This window comes from Onychomys torridus, chromosome 9 (assembly GCF_903995425.1).
Source record: "Onychomys torridus chromosome 9, mOncTor1.1, whole genome shotgun sequence".
In the NCBI taxonomy this organism is placed as follows: domain Eukaryota; kingdom Metazoa; phylum Chordata; class Mammalia; order Rodentia; family Cricetidae; genus Onychomys; species Onychomys torridus.
The window spans coordinates 27,521,004-27,538,786 of record NC_050451.1 but is presented as its reverse complement, the minus strand read 5'-3'; the positions used below and the strand labels follow the sequence as shown (position 1 = coordinate 27,538,786).

At 40.6% G+C, this 17,783-nt stretch overlaps 1 protein-coding gene across 7 annotated transcripts in view; it reads left to right on the top strand.

The window, feature by feature from the left end:
* Positions 1 to 17,783, top strand: part of Pxk (PX domain containing serine/threonine kinase like) — an 84,923-nt gene that overhangs the window by 21,995 nt on the left and 45,145 nt on the right. For all 7 annotated transcript variants that reach the window (XR_004945869.1, XM_036198672.1, XM_036198670.1 and 4 more), the window contains exon 4: positions 8,849 to 9,035. Coding sequence is in view for 6 of the 7 variants with exons in the window: in XM_036198672.1 (XP_036054565.1) it covers positions 8,849 to 9,035 (187 nt within the window). In the remaining variant the exon portion in view is untranslated. The remainder of the gene's footprint in view (positions 1 to 8,848; positions 9,036 to 17,783) is intronic.

Here is a 17,783-nt window from a genome sequence, read left to right as displayed (position 1 = left end):
CTAATATTCTTTTTTTTTTTTTTTTTTAATTTTTCAGGACTGGGTTTCTCTGTTTAGTCCTTGCTGTCCTGAAACTCACTCTGTAGCCTCTGCCTCCCTAGTGCTAGGATTAAAGGTATGCTCCACCACTGCCCAGCCAGATTCTAATATTCTAACTTGATGCCCTTAATCAAAAGAAGGAAGCTATGCAAAGGATTTTTCTGGAAAGACAACCATTGCCACTAGTTGAAGGCTCTTAGATAGGCTTCAGCACCATCGGAATCCCTGGCCATGTCAAGTCTCTCCTGGCAGACTGGTCTTCAAGGGCCGTGGAGTACTAAAGACTGTCAGGCTTGTGCCATTCCTTAGATGTGAGCGGCAGTAGAAACCTTTCAGTGTGAGCTGGAGTGCTTACTTAGTTGATGACCAAATCTGCTAGGAGGCAAAGGACTGCTCCCTTCCTTAGTGAGCTAGCTATCATATGGTGATCTCTGATAGTGTGCACCAAGGTCAGGAGAACTTCTGGATAGAAAGTAACGTGCCGGGCGGTGGTGGCACATGCCTTTAATCCCAGCACTTGGGAGGCAGAACCAGGCGGATCTCTGTGAGTTCAAGGCCAACCTGGGCTACCAAGTGAGTTCCAGGAAAGGTGCAAAGCTATACAAAGAAACCCTGTCTCGGAAAAAAAAGAAAGGCAAAATAATGCTTCCTTTTCCTTCATACAGCCGTGTTTTATGTCAGACTTCAGAAAATGGTATCAGTAGAGCCCAAACATTATTTACTGAAAAGCATGAGTACTTTTTCTTCTGCAGTTGGCCCCAGAATCTGCAGGACACTGTTGTGGTTGCTTTTGGCTGTGTCTTTGATCCTTGCTGTGTAGTTCTGAGGACAGAGTGCAGGCCTTTCACATGCTGTCACATGCTCTCTCTGCTCTGAGCTGTGTTCCTTCAGCCGATATTTGGTTTTAATTTTAGTATGGTGAGTTGAAATCTCTAGATAATAAACATGTTACAGAGATTGAATGATTGTTATTTTGTTAAGATAAGTCTTGCCAAGTACTGGCCTGGAACTTATTTTTGCTTCAGTGTAGTTTCTTGCTTTTTAAAATTAGTGCTTCCAAGATGCATCTTATTTCAAATGTAGAAATCCACATACTGTGTGCGTGTATGTGGGAGGGGATATTTTGAGACAGGGTTCCATTTAGCTTTACTATGTAGCCCACTATGACCTTAAACTCCTGATTCTCCTGCCTTCTCAAATGCTGGGATTACAGGAATGGACCACCACCTGGCAGTGGGAGCTTTTCTTCATCCAAGTAAACAAACAGAAGAAAGCACATGCAACTTTTTGGCAGTGAAATAATTTTAAAACAACCTCCAAAGGATTCAGAAACCTCAGAATGAAACTCTGACTGTGGTTTTCAGTATCTGATTATTCTCTACAGATAAATGGATTCCTTCTGAAGAAGAGAAATATAATCCCAAGTTTGGAGTGGATCTGAGTACAACAGGAACATACTTTAGTGAAATGACATTTCAGAATATAAATTTACATGCCACATGATATAATTATCTGAAATGTGTAGAAGAAAAATTGGAAGGAAATATGCCAAAATGTTAACACTGATGACCCCCCAGGAGGCAGGATTGTGGGTTATGGGTCTTTTTTCCCCTAGTTCTTTATAATGTTTGATACTTTCCATGTTCTATTAAAATGCTTGTAAACTATATAAGTAAAAAAAAATAGAAGAAAGCTGTGTTTTCCAAAAATTTTTATGGTTATCATATTTCACAGTAACAACACAGAAAAAAAATAGCACCGTATTTCAAATAAATGCAATGTCAAATTAGCAGCCAGCCAGGGAGACTGTGCAGCAATGAAAAGGGAAGGAGAAAGGGGTTGAAATGGTGGGAAAACCCAGGCTCTGGCCTGGTTTCGACCTCAGATCAGCCATCTCTTAAGTCTCATTGTCTCCTTCTCAAGTGAAGGGTTGACTTCTGTGGTTTCTCCTACTCCAAATGTTTTGTGACTTGTATTTGACTGCCCATTGTTGGCCTTGGAGAACTTATTTTATGAGATAAATTAAGGGTTGTTGAGAGGTTAGAACACTGGCATATGATTGAAGATAATTGTTAAAATCTGATGATGGAAGGAAGGAGAATGACCAGTTTGGAGGTTTTTCTCCTCCAGATAAAAGCTAAGTTCCTGGAAACATTGGTAGAGTCTGTGTGTTGTTTAGAAGCTTCTACTAGGCCAGAGGACCAGCTTCAGGTTCCATTTTGGGGACTTTCCAACTCTGCACCTCATGCTAAAGTTATTATGAGTGGAACTCGGGAACTTCTCTGCTGACTTTGTAGTTTCCTGCCCTGCTTCCCCTTTTAAGGGAAGTTGTTTTGTATTTTGTTATTGTTTGTTTTTTAAAGGAGCTCAAAGTGGGAGCAGATAAGGCACATTCAGGGAAAAGCTAGCAAAGTGAGATTTGTCCTGGCTTGAAGTCACCTGTGTGAAGGTATCTAGGGAACCAGTGTCTTAGTGACTGTCACCCTATGTCCATAGGTTCCTCTTTTCTTCCATCTAAGGTTTATCTTCTGCGATAAGGGGGTTTACATCACTAGAGAAAGCTGAAGGAGATACAAATGTCCCTTGGATGCTAAACTTGTTAAACATCAGGTTTAAAAATTAACACCCGGGGCTGGAGAGATGGCTCAGAGGTTAAGAGCACTGGCTGTTCTTCCTGAGGTCCTGAGTTCAATTCCCAGCAACCACATGGTGGCTCACAGCCATCAGTAATGAGATCTGGTGCCTCCTTTTGGCCTGCAGGTCTGCACGAAGGCAGAACATTGTATATATAATAAATTTTAAAAAAAATTCAGTACTTTGGGGAATAATTATTCTTCTGACACAGCAGGGACTATATTATCACAGTGCTGGTAAAAGAGCTCTGATGATTTGGGAAAACTGACACAACATCAGGCATACAGTACTTCCCTAATGTGAAATGAAGTCTGAAAAATTAGACTGAGATAACTCAGTGGTTATCTCCCCAGTTAAAGTACTTGCTGTGGAGCTGTGAGCCTCTACAACCCATGCAAGGGCAGGTGTGGTGGCATAGGTCAGTACTCCCAATGCCCTCTGGGTGATGAGAAGCAGGGATAGAATTCCCAGCTTGTGGACCAGCTAGCTTGGCACATAAAGCAGGAAGAACTAAGGCTTTTGCTCAAATGAGGTGGAAGGTGAGAAGTAACACCCAAGATTGTCCTCCCGCCTCCACACATACATTAATGACACCCACACACCTGAGTCCACACACATACACACTATATACACACAAAATAAAGTTTAAAAAAATAGTTTGGTTGAGGCTTGGAGCTCTTACCATTCAAGACAGACATTTTAGGCTGGAGTGTAGCTCAGTTGGTAGAGTGCTTGCCTAGTATGCCTGGAGCTCTGGGTTCAGTTCCCTGGCACCACATAGAGTATGGTATTGTGGTACACACATATACTTCCAATATTAAGGAAGTGGAGGCATGAGGATCAGGCTTAAAGTTATTCTCAGTTACCTAGAGAATTGGAGACTACTTTCTCAAAACAAACAAACAAACAAGCAAACAAACAAACAAACAGAAAAGATAAACATTTTATCAAAAGCATTCCCCACCATGAATGAGAAACAGCCAAAATACTAGTGTTTGAATCCAGTGCTGCCATATGGGATGGTGTAGGATTCAGTGGATGTTGTTGTTTGGATCATGCAGTCAAATCTGCTCATAATAAATACATAATTAAAAAAAAACCCTTGCATAAAAATCATTGTAATTAAGAAAAGGAGTGTTTTTCGTTTTTAGTTGAAAAGTGTAAGTGAATATGATAAATAATTCATCACAGAGAATAAAAAGTAACAACCTACTCCTAGAGATAGCTATGTTCTCCAGTAAGTATTACTCTTTAAGATAGTTTTCATGGGAGCTAGAGAGATGGCTTAGGTTAGGAGCACTGGCTGCTCTTCCAGAGGACCTGGGTTTGATTCCCAGCACCTACATGGTAGCTCATAACCATCTATATCTCCAGTTCTAGGGGATCTGAAGCCCTCTTTTGGCTTCCATGGGCACCAGGCATGCATGTGGTACACAGACATAAATGCAGCAGAAATAGTTATACCCATAAAATTTTTAAAACTTAGGGCTGGATAGATGGCTCAGAGGTTAAGAACACTGACTGCCCTTCCAGAGGTCCTGAGTTCAATTCCCAGCAACCACATGGTGGCTCACAACCATCTGTAATGAGATCTGGTGCCCTCTTCTGGCCTGCAGTCATATATGCTGTATACATAATACATAAATCTTTTTTTTTTTGAGTAAATAAATAAATCTTAAAACTTTTTTTTAATTAAAAAGCTTTTGAGGAAAGAAAAAGATACTGTTCACTCCCATATATGAGCATATCCACATGGTTTATACAAAAATAAGATTATATTCTGTAATTTCATATTTTTAAAAGATGTACCAGTTATGTTTTAGGCTATAGTAATATATACGACATTTGTAATGCTTTCTGCTCCTGAGCAACATCAAATAAAATGATTGGTATGCTGAGTGATGTGCTTTCTTTGTACATATGCATTATATTTAGCTAAGTAAGAAACTGTAATCACTTCTTGGCCTTTCTGCTGAGATCAAATGAAGAAATTGCTTAGATAAAGCTTAATTATATGAATGAGGAAAACCACTTGAAATTTAAGTGTCTTCTCTGGTGACAAACTGTGCTATGATAGAAAATTTATCCTAATTGTGTCTGACACATTTTCATAGTTATACAAGAGAAATAGGCAACTTGGAATTGTCAGCTAGCCGTGTTTTCCCATCATGTTGTGCTCATTACTTTCTGTTGCTCTGATAAAACACCATGACCAAGGCAGCTCATAGAAGAAAGTTTATTTTGACTTAGCTTTCCAGAGGGTTAGAGTCCCATGATGGTGGGGGCAGCATGGCAGCAGATAGCAGGCATGGCAGCTGGAGCAACCAGTTCAGAGTTCATATCTTGAAGTACAAGCATGAAGAAGAGAGAGCAAACTGTAGGAAGGCTGCAGGCTCTCAAAACCTGCCTCCAGTGACATACCTACTCCAACAAGGCCACACCTCCTAAACTTCCCACAACAGAACCACCAACTGGGGACCAAGTGTTTACCACATGCATGAGCCTATAGGGGAGATTCCCATTCCAGCCACACACATCTTAGATCATTCATTTCGCTGTGTCATTGTTGCTTGAAATATCTAGAGTGGAACCTGAGTTAGGTTTGCCCCTGTGAATAGCTTACTATGCATCCTTTTCTAAATTTAAGATGCCCTTCTCATTAGGCCTTACCCTCAGTCAAGCAATATGAATATCATTTGGATTGCTGCTTTTTTTTTTTTTTTTTTTTTTTTTTTTTTTGTACAAGTGTCAAATAGCACTATAATACTGCTCTTTGAAATTGACCTTGTTTTGTTTTTTCAACTTTAAAAATAGTCTCAAAAGTTTGAAGCGGTCTGGAAAATGACAAGAGATTGAGCACCCACACTTACCTTTTCTTCCTCCCTAGCTATTGTAAGCAATAATAAGTTGACTTCGGGGTTGAGGATTTAGCTCAGTGGTAGAGCGCTTGCCTAGCAAGCGCAAGGCCCTAGGTTCTATCCTCAGCTCCAAAAAAAGAAAAAAAAAGTTGACTTCACACACACACACACACACACACACACACACACACACACACGAATGTATACCTTCAAGGACAAATAGAAATGCAGAAGTAAAAACCATAACAAAACATTTTAAATTGAAAATCCAAATGACAGCTAGGTGTGCTAGTGCACAACTTTAATTCCAGCACTGTGAGGCAGAGGCAGGCTGATCTCTCTGAGTTCGAGGACAGCCTGGTTTACAAAGCATCATCCAGGACAGTCAGGGCTACACAGAGAAATCAACTATGACCATGGCAACTCTTATAAAGGCAAAAAAATTAATGAGGTGGCAGCTTATAGTTCAGAGGTTTGGTCCATTATCATCATAGCAAGGAGCATGGTGACCTGCAAGCAGACATGGTGCTAGTTACATCTTGATCGAAGGCAATAGGAAATGGTCAGGTCACACTGAGCAAAGCTTGAGCAAAAGAGACCCCAAAGCCACAGTGACACACTTCCTCCAACAAAGTCACACCTCCTAATAGTGCCACTCTCTATGAGATTATGGGAGGCAATTACAATCAAATTACCACATTCCACTGACTTATCCTTATAAGCTTGTAACAGTATCATAATGCAAAATGCATTTAGTCCAACTTCAAAAGTCCACATAGTCTATCACAGTCTGGACAATGTTTAAAAGTTCAAAGTCTCTTCTGAGATTCATGCAATCTTTCTGTAATCCCCTGTAAAATCAAAATAAAAAAGCAAACAGATATTATACTTTCAACATATAATGGCAAAAGATATATATTACCATTCCAAAAATATAAGGAAGGGAGCATAGTAAGGAAATACTGGACCAAAGCAAGACCAAAAACCAGCTAGGAAAATTTCAGACTCTGCACCACTATGTCTGATGTCAAAGTACTCTTCAGATCTCCTCCAACTCCATTCAGCTTTGTTGACTGCAACATACCTCTTTCTCTTGGGCTGGTTCCACTCCCTGTTGACAGGTCTCAGCTATCCCACAACTATGGCAATCTCCAAGGCAATCCAGGCTTCAACTTCACAGCTTCATGCAATGGCCTCTCTAGGCCTCCATTTAGGGGCACCCCTGACACATGCCTGGCCTTTGCAGCTCAGAGGCAAATTCCATTACCTACTTCTTCTATCTTTAACTTTAAAGCTAAATACTGCTGCTTGCTGGGGCTGGGACATGGCCCCCTCATTTAATTACATCTTCACCAGCTTTCTGTCCTTCACTGCCTAAGTTTGGCTGTTCTGAAACTACATTTCTTGACCAGGCTGGCCTCAAATTCAGAGATCTGCCAGCCTCTTCCTTCTGAGTACCGGAATTAAAGGTGTGTACCACCATACTCAGATCTAAGCTTTTCTTTAGTTCCTTTTCACTAATTGGAAAGTTAGCTGGGTGGGATCTTGCCCTGAGATCACAACTCCCTTTATTCCATTTCTTAATCTGTTTATCTCCTTAAAGACAGCACTTAAGGCCATTCCTTTTACTCCTTTTGATTATAAGTTTTCATTAGAGTTATCATTAATAACCTATACTAGGCTTTTCTGAGATTTCTTCTGCCAATAGAGTTAATCCAAAACTCTTCACTTTAGCCTCAGGTAGACATTTTCAACAAAGGCATTTTCTTTGCCAGAATATTACAAGAACAATCTCTAGGCAACATACTAAAATTCTTCTCCGCTGAAACCTCTTGACTGAGCACTCGTAGTTCAAATAACTCTTGGCATGACTGTCTTCCATGCTCCTACTAGTATGGCCCATTAAGCAGTGCTTAAAGCATTCCACTGCTTTTCTAACCCAAACTCCCAAAGTCCAAGTTCCTCCAAAATAAAAACACGGTCAGGCCAATCACAATACCCTAGTCCCTAGTACCAACTTCTGTTTTAGGGTTTTTATTCCTGTGAAGAGATACCATGACCATGACAACTCTTTAAAAGGAAAACATTTAATTGAGGTGGCAGCTTACAGTTTCAGAAGTTCAGTCCATTATCATCATAACAGGGAGCATGGCAATATGCAGACATAACATGGTGCTCGAGAAGTAGCTGAGAGTTCTACATCTTACAGGCAACAGGAAGTCGATTGAGACACTGGGTAGTATCCTGAGCATAGGAAACCTCAAAGCCCACCCCCACAGTGACAAACTTCTTCTTCTACCATGACCATACCCACTCCAACAAAGCCACACCTATATTGTGGGGGCCAGTTATATTCAAACTATCATAAACCCTGTCTTTTTTTTTTTTTTTCCAGAGCTGAGGACCAAACCACTGAGCTAAATCCCCAACACAAACCCTGTCTTGAAGAAAAAAAAAAAAAAAATTAGATGTAAGAAGGCAGAATTCTGAGACAGGAAGCAGATAACCTCATAGGATCCTATTTATATCACAGAACCCAAAAAAGGCTCAGCAGTTGTTATGAATGTAATTGTAAGGAATATCATTTACCTAGTGTAAACATGGTAAAATTAGATAATACAACTATAAGTGGGAGACAGGCTATGCAAGGTAAGGTCAGAACTATGAAAGAGAACTTTCTTTTGTTGTTTTTCAAGACAGGGTTTCTTTTGTAGTCTGGAACTCACTCTGTATACCAAGTTGGCCTTAAATTAAAAGATCTGCCTGCCTCCTGAGTGCTGGGATCAAAGGCATTTGCCACCACTGCTCAGCTGTGAAGGAGAACTTAATCATATCACCCATCATGAAAATATTAGAAATACTGCCCGAGAATGAAGAGTCAAGACATAATAATTTGGAAATTCCCCATTGCCAAAAGATGAGATGAAAGGACTGCTATGGCTGTGCCAAGGTCTGGAGAGCCCAGTCCATGGGCTGTGGAGGATGCAGTGCCAAAGGACTGTTTATGCTATCTTTGTAAAAACAAACGATTTCTCTTGGTACTATATCTAATCAATATACCAATAAAATTTTGGTAAAAGTAAAAAAAAAAAAATCAGTTACTATGAGTAGTATATAATTTTTATCAATCATGAGATTTGTAGTTTTATATATAAAATCATTTTATATATATAGATATAAGGTTTCTAATCTTCAAAGTGTATTGTTTTATATTTAATGAACTATGATGGTTCAGGATTCAGATATCAAACTTACTTGTGAATCACACAACTATAACTCTCTTTCTCTTCCTCCCTTTTTTCCTTCTGTTCTTTCAGATTGCAGGCCTGAGTCTGCCTCTTCCTCCTAAGAAACTGATTGGAAACATGGACCGTGAATTCATAGCTGAGAGACAGAGAGGCTTGCAGAACTACCTTAATGTTATCATGGCAAATCATGTCTTGTCCAATTGTGAGCTGCTTAAGAAGTTCCTAGACCCAAACAATTATTCTGCGAATTATACTGGTAAGAAACAGGGTCTGTGAGGTGCAGTCATGTGGGGCCCCAGCTCAGCAAGAGATAATATATGGGAAAACTCTACTTTCATTGGGGAAATGTATACATTTGTAAAAGGGTAGTATTTCTTTGCAAAGACTTGCTTGGTTGTAATTTTCTATACATTTATAGGAGGGACATAATTTCCTTCCAAAATATTTATGATGCCTATTCAGAAAAAAACGTAGATGAGAAACAGTCATGTCTGTGTGCTTCTGGTCTGCCTGTTATCATCTCTTTGGAACAAAGGAGACAACCTACAGTAGTATACAGAGCAGCCTCAATCTGATTTGTGTTTATAGTGTGTAATATGTCTGGTTTTTCTTTAAGTTGTCTTTAAATGTAATATTTGATTCGGAAGGGCTGTTTCTGTCCTCACACCTCCTCCCAGAGGATCTTGTGTGCCATGCAGAGTGTGGATCCCCAGGATCAGTTTTTTGCTCCACTACTAGTTACACATAAAGTCAGCATCCAATGCCCAAGCCTGATGTCAGCAGAAGAAAGAACTAAATACCTACTTCACTCTGGTGTGGCCTTTAGAAGCCATTAAAACTACTGTAGACCTTCCCTGATAAACAGAATAACAGATTGTTTAAAGCCAAGTCATGCTTTAAAGTTTTTTAAATGGAACTCTGGTTGTTAATTTCTTGTTAAGGGAATAGATTCTGTTATTAGGTCTTTAAAAACATTGTTTTTAAGCTGGATTCATTCCTGTAACTCTAGTACTTGGGACAGCTTGGGCAACAAAGTGAGATACTATTTCAAAAAATGCTAAACAAATAAAAGTTATTGTATTTGAATTAATAGGGAGACTCTTCTCATTCCTATTTGAGAGGGGAGAGCTGGAAGCCTATTTCTTGTAAGGTACCAAACCCTTCCAGTGCTCAGGCTGTGTGCATGTCAATCAGTTTGTGTGGAGTCTGTGAGGCTCTTGGCTTGTCTCATGCAGCTGAGTTTGAGCTCACTACTCACAGTGAGGTTCTCTAGGTTCTCTAACTAGGTATAGTTGGCATCACAGGAACTTGTCCAAAGAACATAATTGAGGCCTTACCCATATCTACTGGATCAGGAGCTGATTTTAACAGGTTGTCGGTGATTTGCATGAGCATTACAATGTAATAAGCCTTGTTTAGAAGGTGCTTAACATCTTCTAGTGGATGTCATGCAGGGCTAAGGAAAATGCTTTTCCAGAGTCTAGCCAAGAAAAGTAATGTGTATTACAAATTCATTTATTCTGGGTTATAAGATCAAGCATTGGTGGTTGTAAGGATGCCATTCCTTCCTTCTTAGTGAAAAGGCTGTACACACTGGGCTGGAACTCAGAAGAGCTTCAGTTCTGCCACTGCCTTTTGACCCTTAGATTTCTTTCTCCAAGTATCACCCTGACTGTTCCAAAATTGTCAGCAGGTCATCTAGATGGCTTCAGCCCTCTTTATGTTTTGTTATCATTATCTCCTAAGAGTGTCTGCTGATGCTCTCACAAGGGCAAGTAATGATAACATCCATTCAGCCAGCGTCAATGACATGCCACACCATATGCCAGGGTGGGCATAAAGCACGTGCATTCCTTGTATTTAAAGAGCTTGGACCAGAAGAGTGATGAATCACATGGGGTAGACACTAGAAGGCATCTTTTTTTTTTTTTTTTAGCATTTGTGGTATTCTTTGATTACATTTGCAGTATTCATTCAATAACTATATTTATGATATTAATTACATTAATTGTATTGATTTATTAAATTAATGATATTATGTCCTGATACTACTGTCCATTTGTGGGGCTTTTCCATCACACAAAACAGAAATTCTGTACTTAGGAAATCATTGCTCTATATTTCTTTCTTCTCCATCTTGAGATAACAACTAATCTTTCTGTCTCTATGAATTTGTATATTCTACATATTTCATGTAATACAATTCTATAGTATTTGTCCTTTTTTTTAAATATAAATACATTTTATGTATAACTGCAGGAGAAATAATACACAGGTAACTTGAACATAAAAGCAGATTATAATTCAAAAGTCCAGGGTTATTTGAAACTGGAAAATATTTTCTCTGTAGAAAATAGTAGAAATGATAACATTTCCCAATAAGCCCTTTTAAGACAAATAATAGCTGAATTATACATATAAGTATGGATTAGATTCTGGGATACAGAAGAAACCTATCTTCATCTGTTCAGAGAGCTATGTTTTACTTAAGTTGTGTAAGTGAGATTCCTATTCATCCTCCCCTTCACTGTTTGATTTACAGCCGTCATTTTTCTATAGGCTAATCCATAATCTAAAAAGATTTTAGCCTCCCCTCCTGAAAGTACAGCCAGCATATCCTTTCATCAGCTTGATACAGTACATATTCTTATCCTAATAATGAAATGTTTCACTAAAGCTTGGCCAGTGATTGGGCAAACCAAAACTTATTATAAGCCATAGTCATCTTAGGGTCCCCCCTGCTATATAGCCTCCCTGGATCTGTGGGTTGCAGTCTGATTGTCTTTTGCTTTATATCTACTATCCACTTTTGAGTGAGTACATACCATGTTTGTCCTACCAGAAGGCATCTTATAGCTGTTGTATCAAAACTAACTGTGTGTATGTGTGTGTGTGTGTGTGTGTGTGTGTGTGTGCAAAATGTCTAAATCTAAGTAATCTTATCAATAAAAACCAGGAGTCAGATATGGGGTAAAAACCTGAAAGATCAGAGAAGCAGGGGAGCAGCTACCAGTTCCTTTCTACCCCTCCTGTTCCTTCATCCAAAAGGGCCAAGATCCTCTCTCAGCCCTACCTTACCACTTCCTGTCTCCTCTCTCTACAGTCCTCCAAACCTCTATGGTCATCTAGTGGCTAGCTCAGCCCTCTGACTCCAAGCAAGCTTTGTCAGAACACAAACAAAATATCACACAATGTGTGTGTGTATACACACAAATTCATGTGTGCATATGGAGGCGAGAAGTTGATGTCAGGTATCTTTCACTCTCCCCTTAATTATTTTTTTTAAGACAGAGTCTGTCACTGAACCTGAAACTTGTCATTTCCTAGGCTGGCTGACCATCGCACCCTAGGGATACTATTTCTGCCTCTGCAGCACAGGATTTCAGTTCTGACCAATGCCTCTGAGTTTTCACGTGGATGCTTGAACTCAAAATTCAGGTTCTCATGCTTACATGGCAAGAATTTTACTGAATGATTCATCTCCTTGGCCCGAACTTTCTTATAGACTAGGTCCTCAAAGAGGTGGGGCTTGCTTAGGCCCTGTACAATTGTTTGGCTCTGGTCCTGTCAGAATATTTCCAAGTTAAAATGCTATTTGGCTTTTAGAAGTTTGTCTGTTTTCTTTCTGGTACTATCTAGGGATCTTGATCAGGTTTGTTTTCTCTGCTAGTTAAAGAATTAAAAGGCAGGAAAAATCTTGAGTGAAACAGAGCAGGAGGGAAAATCTTGAACACAGTAGAGTGACTCTTCAGGTGAGGAAAGGCCTCTGTTAGGGGTGAGGAAGGCCACAGAGAGAAAGACCCTTGGCAAAGCTGAGCTGAAGCTGTGTTTCCTTGAGGGTGAAGGGGTTTAAGAGTTTTTAAGCCGGACAGTGGTGGCACACGCCTTTAATCCCAGCACTTGGGAGACAGAGGCCAGCCTGGTCTACAAAGTGAGTTCTAGGAAAGGCACAAAGCTACACAGAGAAACCTTGTCTCGAGAAAAAAAAAAAAGAAAGAAAGAAAAAGAAAAAGAAAAAAAAAGAGTTTTTAAGGGGTCCCCTTCCCTAATTCAGGGTTGGTCAGGGTGATAGGTCCACAGCCTTGATTGTAAATATGTCCTGATCCCGCCTAGAACTTGTCTGACCTGTCCACAGGCTGAAGGACCTTTTAAACTTTTGTCTTAGGTAAGGCATGCGAAGAAGGTGAAACTTCCCCATCTTTATTACCTACTTATGGCCCCTTTTTCTGTCTGTCTGCCTATCAGGGATCTGTCTAACTGTAGTCCCCTACTTCTTCCTTTCTTCCCTTTAGTTGTACTGTCTTTGCTCTTTCCTGTCCACCCACAGGAGAGCTGAAGGTTAGGGGTGCAAAGCCAATGTGGCCAGAGTATAAGGTGGTCACTAGGAATTCCTACCCAAATCCAAAGCCACCAGTCTACCCACTGTTAGAGGACTGAGTCCTGAGATGAAACAGTAGCTGAGGAGACTGATTTCTCTCTTTGAATGAAATATCAGAGTTTGCCTTGCTTCTGAGTTGGTTTACCAGCTGCTTCAGAAGAGGGAAACACAGGTTACTTCTTGCCAGCTTGGGCAACCCACTCCTGAAACTTGCAGCTTGGCCCCTAGCTCCTTCTGGCTGTCTGCTCGTTCCCCCACCCCCATAACATTTTGTACCTCTCTAAGCAAGACCAAGTCTCCCTTCAGATGTGGCTGATACCCTTGTCTCTTCTCAGCTTCCAAATTATCTAGTTACAGTCACTCTTGAGCAGGATTTGAATTCTTTGTTGGAGTTGTCATCCAAATTAGCATAGCCACTTTTTCTTGTCTGGAGCACACTGACTGGGACTCTTGTTTATGAGGGACTCTATTGCTAAGCTGAGTCCCAGGGGGTGGGCAGCTAGATATAAAACATCAACAGCTTCCAGAGACCTGCCCAACCTGTAATTACTGGGCCTTTTTCTGGTTTTATCTAAATGACCAAGCCTGTAGTGGTAAAAGCATACATGCACTCTTAGAAGAGGCTGGGGAAGGGAGGGACAGACCAAGCAATGTGGAAGTTCCCTTCTAGTCCTAAAACCTCTGATTAGTGGTTAGGAAGGAGGGTCCCAGTTGAGGATTATGTTCAGAATAAAGGCAGGATGCTCTGGAGGGAGTGCAGGCTGTAAAACTCAGCAGTAGATTGGGGGTCTGGACTGCCCTGTGGGCCTGGAGGAGCCGATGTTTATTCCCTGAAGTCAGCCCATGGGGCTAGGATTTTGGAGTTCAAAGGCTGGGCACAGAGGGAGACCTGGTACCTCGGAGCCAATGGGAGCTGGAAGCCAGGAGGCAGTAGGATGGACTAGGGGCTTGGTTCCCATTCTCTGTCTTGGGTTTTTGTTTCTTAGCACTTAATTGAGTAGCCATGCTCGCCAATGGTCTATATCTGTCCCTGCTAAAGCAACCTTTTTTTTTTTTTTTTTTTTTGGTGCAGAGGATGGTGGGTTGAGGATGGTTTTGAGGCAGAGTTTCTGTAGCCTTGGCTGTCATCAAACTTACACCTGCCCCTGCTTCCCAAGTACTTGGATTAAATGTGTGTGTCATCACCACCCAGCTAAGAAACAACATTTTTTTTTTTTTTTTTGTAATTCCTTTTTCAAGACAGGGTTTCTCTCTGTGTCCTGGAACTTGCTCTGTATACCAGGCTGGCCTCAAACTCAGAGATCCACCTGCCTCTGCCTTCCAAATACTGGGATTAAAGCATGCACCACCATGCCCAGCTAAGAAACAACAATTTTTAAAAACAGCAAAATTTAAAAATAAATATTATAAAAGAGAAAATAGTAGAAGGCAAATGTATTCCTTTTGGAGGTCTGCACATTCTAATGGTTCTGATGGGAGGTTCCACATGCTTGGCCATGTATTGAATCTTTAGTTCTTTCTTCATCAAATATTAATTGAGCACTATTATATATGCCAGATGCTAATTGTACAGCAAGGCCCATAGCACTTATGCAGGGAGATTTCTCTGTTACAGAGTAAACAGGGTTAGAAGGTGCACCAAGCCTGGAGATAGAGGAGGGCTTCCCAGAAGCAGTGATGCTGACAATGGGATCTGAGAGGCCAGTGGAGGGTAGCAGGGTTGGAGCCAGGGGCCAGTACTCTAGGAAGAAGTACCCAGGGTAGGGGGAATTTGTATTTCCAAAGGGCTCTAGGCTTTACCCAAAAGTTAAAAGATGTTCTGCTGGCAGTGAAGAGCAGCAATGTCTCTTCATTGTTTACAGCAATGAAGAAAGCAATCCTAATTCAGGACACGCAAGGTCCCTGAGGAACAGATGCCCTAGAAGTTTGTGAGGAGGAGGAGGAGTTGGGAGTAGAGGAGCAGTAGATTTCGGCTCATCCTGAAGGTTTAGCTGGTCCTTGCGGAAATGTTGATGCTGGGGCCAGGCCAGAGGGGTTGTGGAAGGCAGAGCTCAGTGTGGAGGGTGAACCAAACATTGTGGGCCATGAAACCAAAGCCAGATAGACACTTGCTTTAGCAGCTAGGTTTTGGTTTGGTGAGGAAGTGGGAAGCCAGCATGGGCTTGCATACAGAGGAGAAGTTTAGGATTGACACAGAATCTAGGAAGAGAGGACATTAGCATCAGTCATCATGCAATTTTTTATGATAAATAACAGTTCAGTGAAAAGAAAATTTTCTTTCTTGAGCTCTCTGACCACCAAAATTTAAAACAAAAATCTAATTCCCAGTCCCCAATTTATCAGGACACATTTAATCCTGTCCTGTTTGTCCCTGTTACTTCTCCATTTCTAAAACAGTGTGCAACACATAGTTGAAAGGCTAAAATGTGGCCAACTGGGTACCTTGGGCAGGCCCTGCCAAGGTATGCCACTAAAAGGACATGCCATGCACAACGACAGAGTTAGTGTGAGAGATTTATTGGGGGAGTGGAGAGGAGGAGAGTGAAAGAGCAAAAGGCAGGAAAGAGGCAGACAGACAGGGAGAACAGACTGACAGAAGGGCCCTTCGTAGCTGACAGTGGAAAGGCACCACAGATGCAGGCTGGCCGCCATTGTGGGAACTGACATTAGTAACATACAGTACATTGTTGATTGATGGTTTATGAGTCACTTTAGTTTTGAACTGTTGTCCTATGTAGTTTCTTGAAGTGACATTATAGTAAGCTAGAAAATTTTTTCCCTGATTTTCTCAAAGTTGATATGGATACTTTTACTTACAATAGTTTCCTTTTTAAATTTTTTTTTTTTTAAGCTGAGGATCAAACCCCAGGCCTGAGCTAAATCCCCACCCCTTTAATTTGTTTTTTAACTTACTCTTTGGAAATGGTAAAAATACTGTATCAACATTTATAACAGAGGTGTAGCATTCTCAGAGTTAATAAAAACTGATGTTTTTTATTAGCAGCCCTTCCCATAGTCCTGTGGCAACTTAGAACAGCTGAGAATGTAAATAGAATGTAAATCTAACAGAATCTGACAATGTATGTGTTTCCTTTGGGATATTTAGGGGATACTTTGCATAGTGAGTCAGTAAACAAACAGCCAACTGTTGTCTCCTGCAAACTTCTTCACTCATAATGCTCTGTAAAATATGCAGTGATAATGTTTACCATGCTCTCAGCAATTCCAGGAGAGAATGTTGTTTTGACATATGGAGAGAATTGTGGTGAGTCTAAGCCTCACCAGTCTCTTTGGAATGTAATTAATGCCAGGCAGAGGTGAAATTCCTGGTGATTTTTTTAAGATTGCTATTTGCTTTCAGGGTTCTGGAATGGCTTCACTTACTCATGCATTGAGAGGAAATGGTATCCAGTCATATTTTGGGGAAGATGTAAAAAGCGACTGACTATTCTGATAGTTTTTGAATACAGTGAACTTGAAGGAACTTACTCTTTTCGTTGTCTTTGTTAAAAGGGGAAATGTTTGCATGATAAATGAACAACAAAAATAGGATTAAAATCTGTAGGAAACAGGCACCCTGTACCATACCACAATTGAGCCATGTTGTCCTGAAGATATTTTTCTGAAACTCTGGCTTTTATTCCAGCATATACTTACAGCTAATCACTTCTTTGTTCGTGGATGCTGTCACTCCACAAGGAAGAAGATGGGATGAGTATCACTTGTAATATGCTGTTCCATGTGACCTTATAATACCTCCTGAGTCTTGAGCTTTCATTGTGGCTTACATTCCTGGTTTAGCCAGCTAGTTTACATACTTTAGATTTCCTAGTTTTAAAAATATGTCTGTTTCCACATTTTAAGTTTACAGAGAAATTGCAGTAATAGTCTCTATAGACACCCCTCACCTACTTCCTCCGGTATAGCATCTGAAATAACCATGGCAAGTAACCGGAACTAAGAAAGCACTGTTGGTGCATTGCCATTAAACTCTGGCGTTCCTCAGCTGTCAGTAGTTTTCCTAGGGTCCATTCTAAAAGCCTACATTATTTTTAATCTTCCCCTTTTTGATCATGAGTTTGTTTCTTTGATTTTTCTTTATTTCTTTTTTTGGTTTTTCTAGACATAGTTTCACTGTATAGCCCTGGCTATCCTGGAACTCTGTAGACCAGGCTGGCCTTGATCACACAGAGATCTGCCTGCCTCTGCCTCCCAAATGCTGGGATTAGAGGCATGTAACATGAATGTTAAATGGTCTTTTAATAAAAAAATAAAATAAAATAAAAAACCTGGTGCAGATATTGGGGTAAATGCTGAAAGATCAGAGAGACAAAGGAACAAGCCACTGCCACATCTCACTTCACCAATTCCATGAGTCCTCGGACTAAAATCCTCTGAGACCTCACCTGAAAGGCTCCAGCCAAAAAAGCCTTTAGTTCCTGTCTCCTCACACTTTATATACCTTTCTTGCTGGATTAAAGACATGTGATTCCCAACTACTGGGAATAAAGGTGTGTGCCACCTCTGTCTGACTCTGTTTCTCTCCTAGTCTGAGTCAATCTCATGTAGTCCAGAGTGGCTTTGAACTCACAGAGATCCAGGCAGACCTCTGCCTCCCAAGTGCTA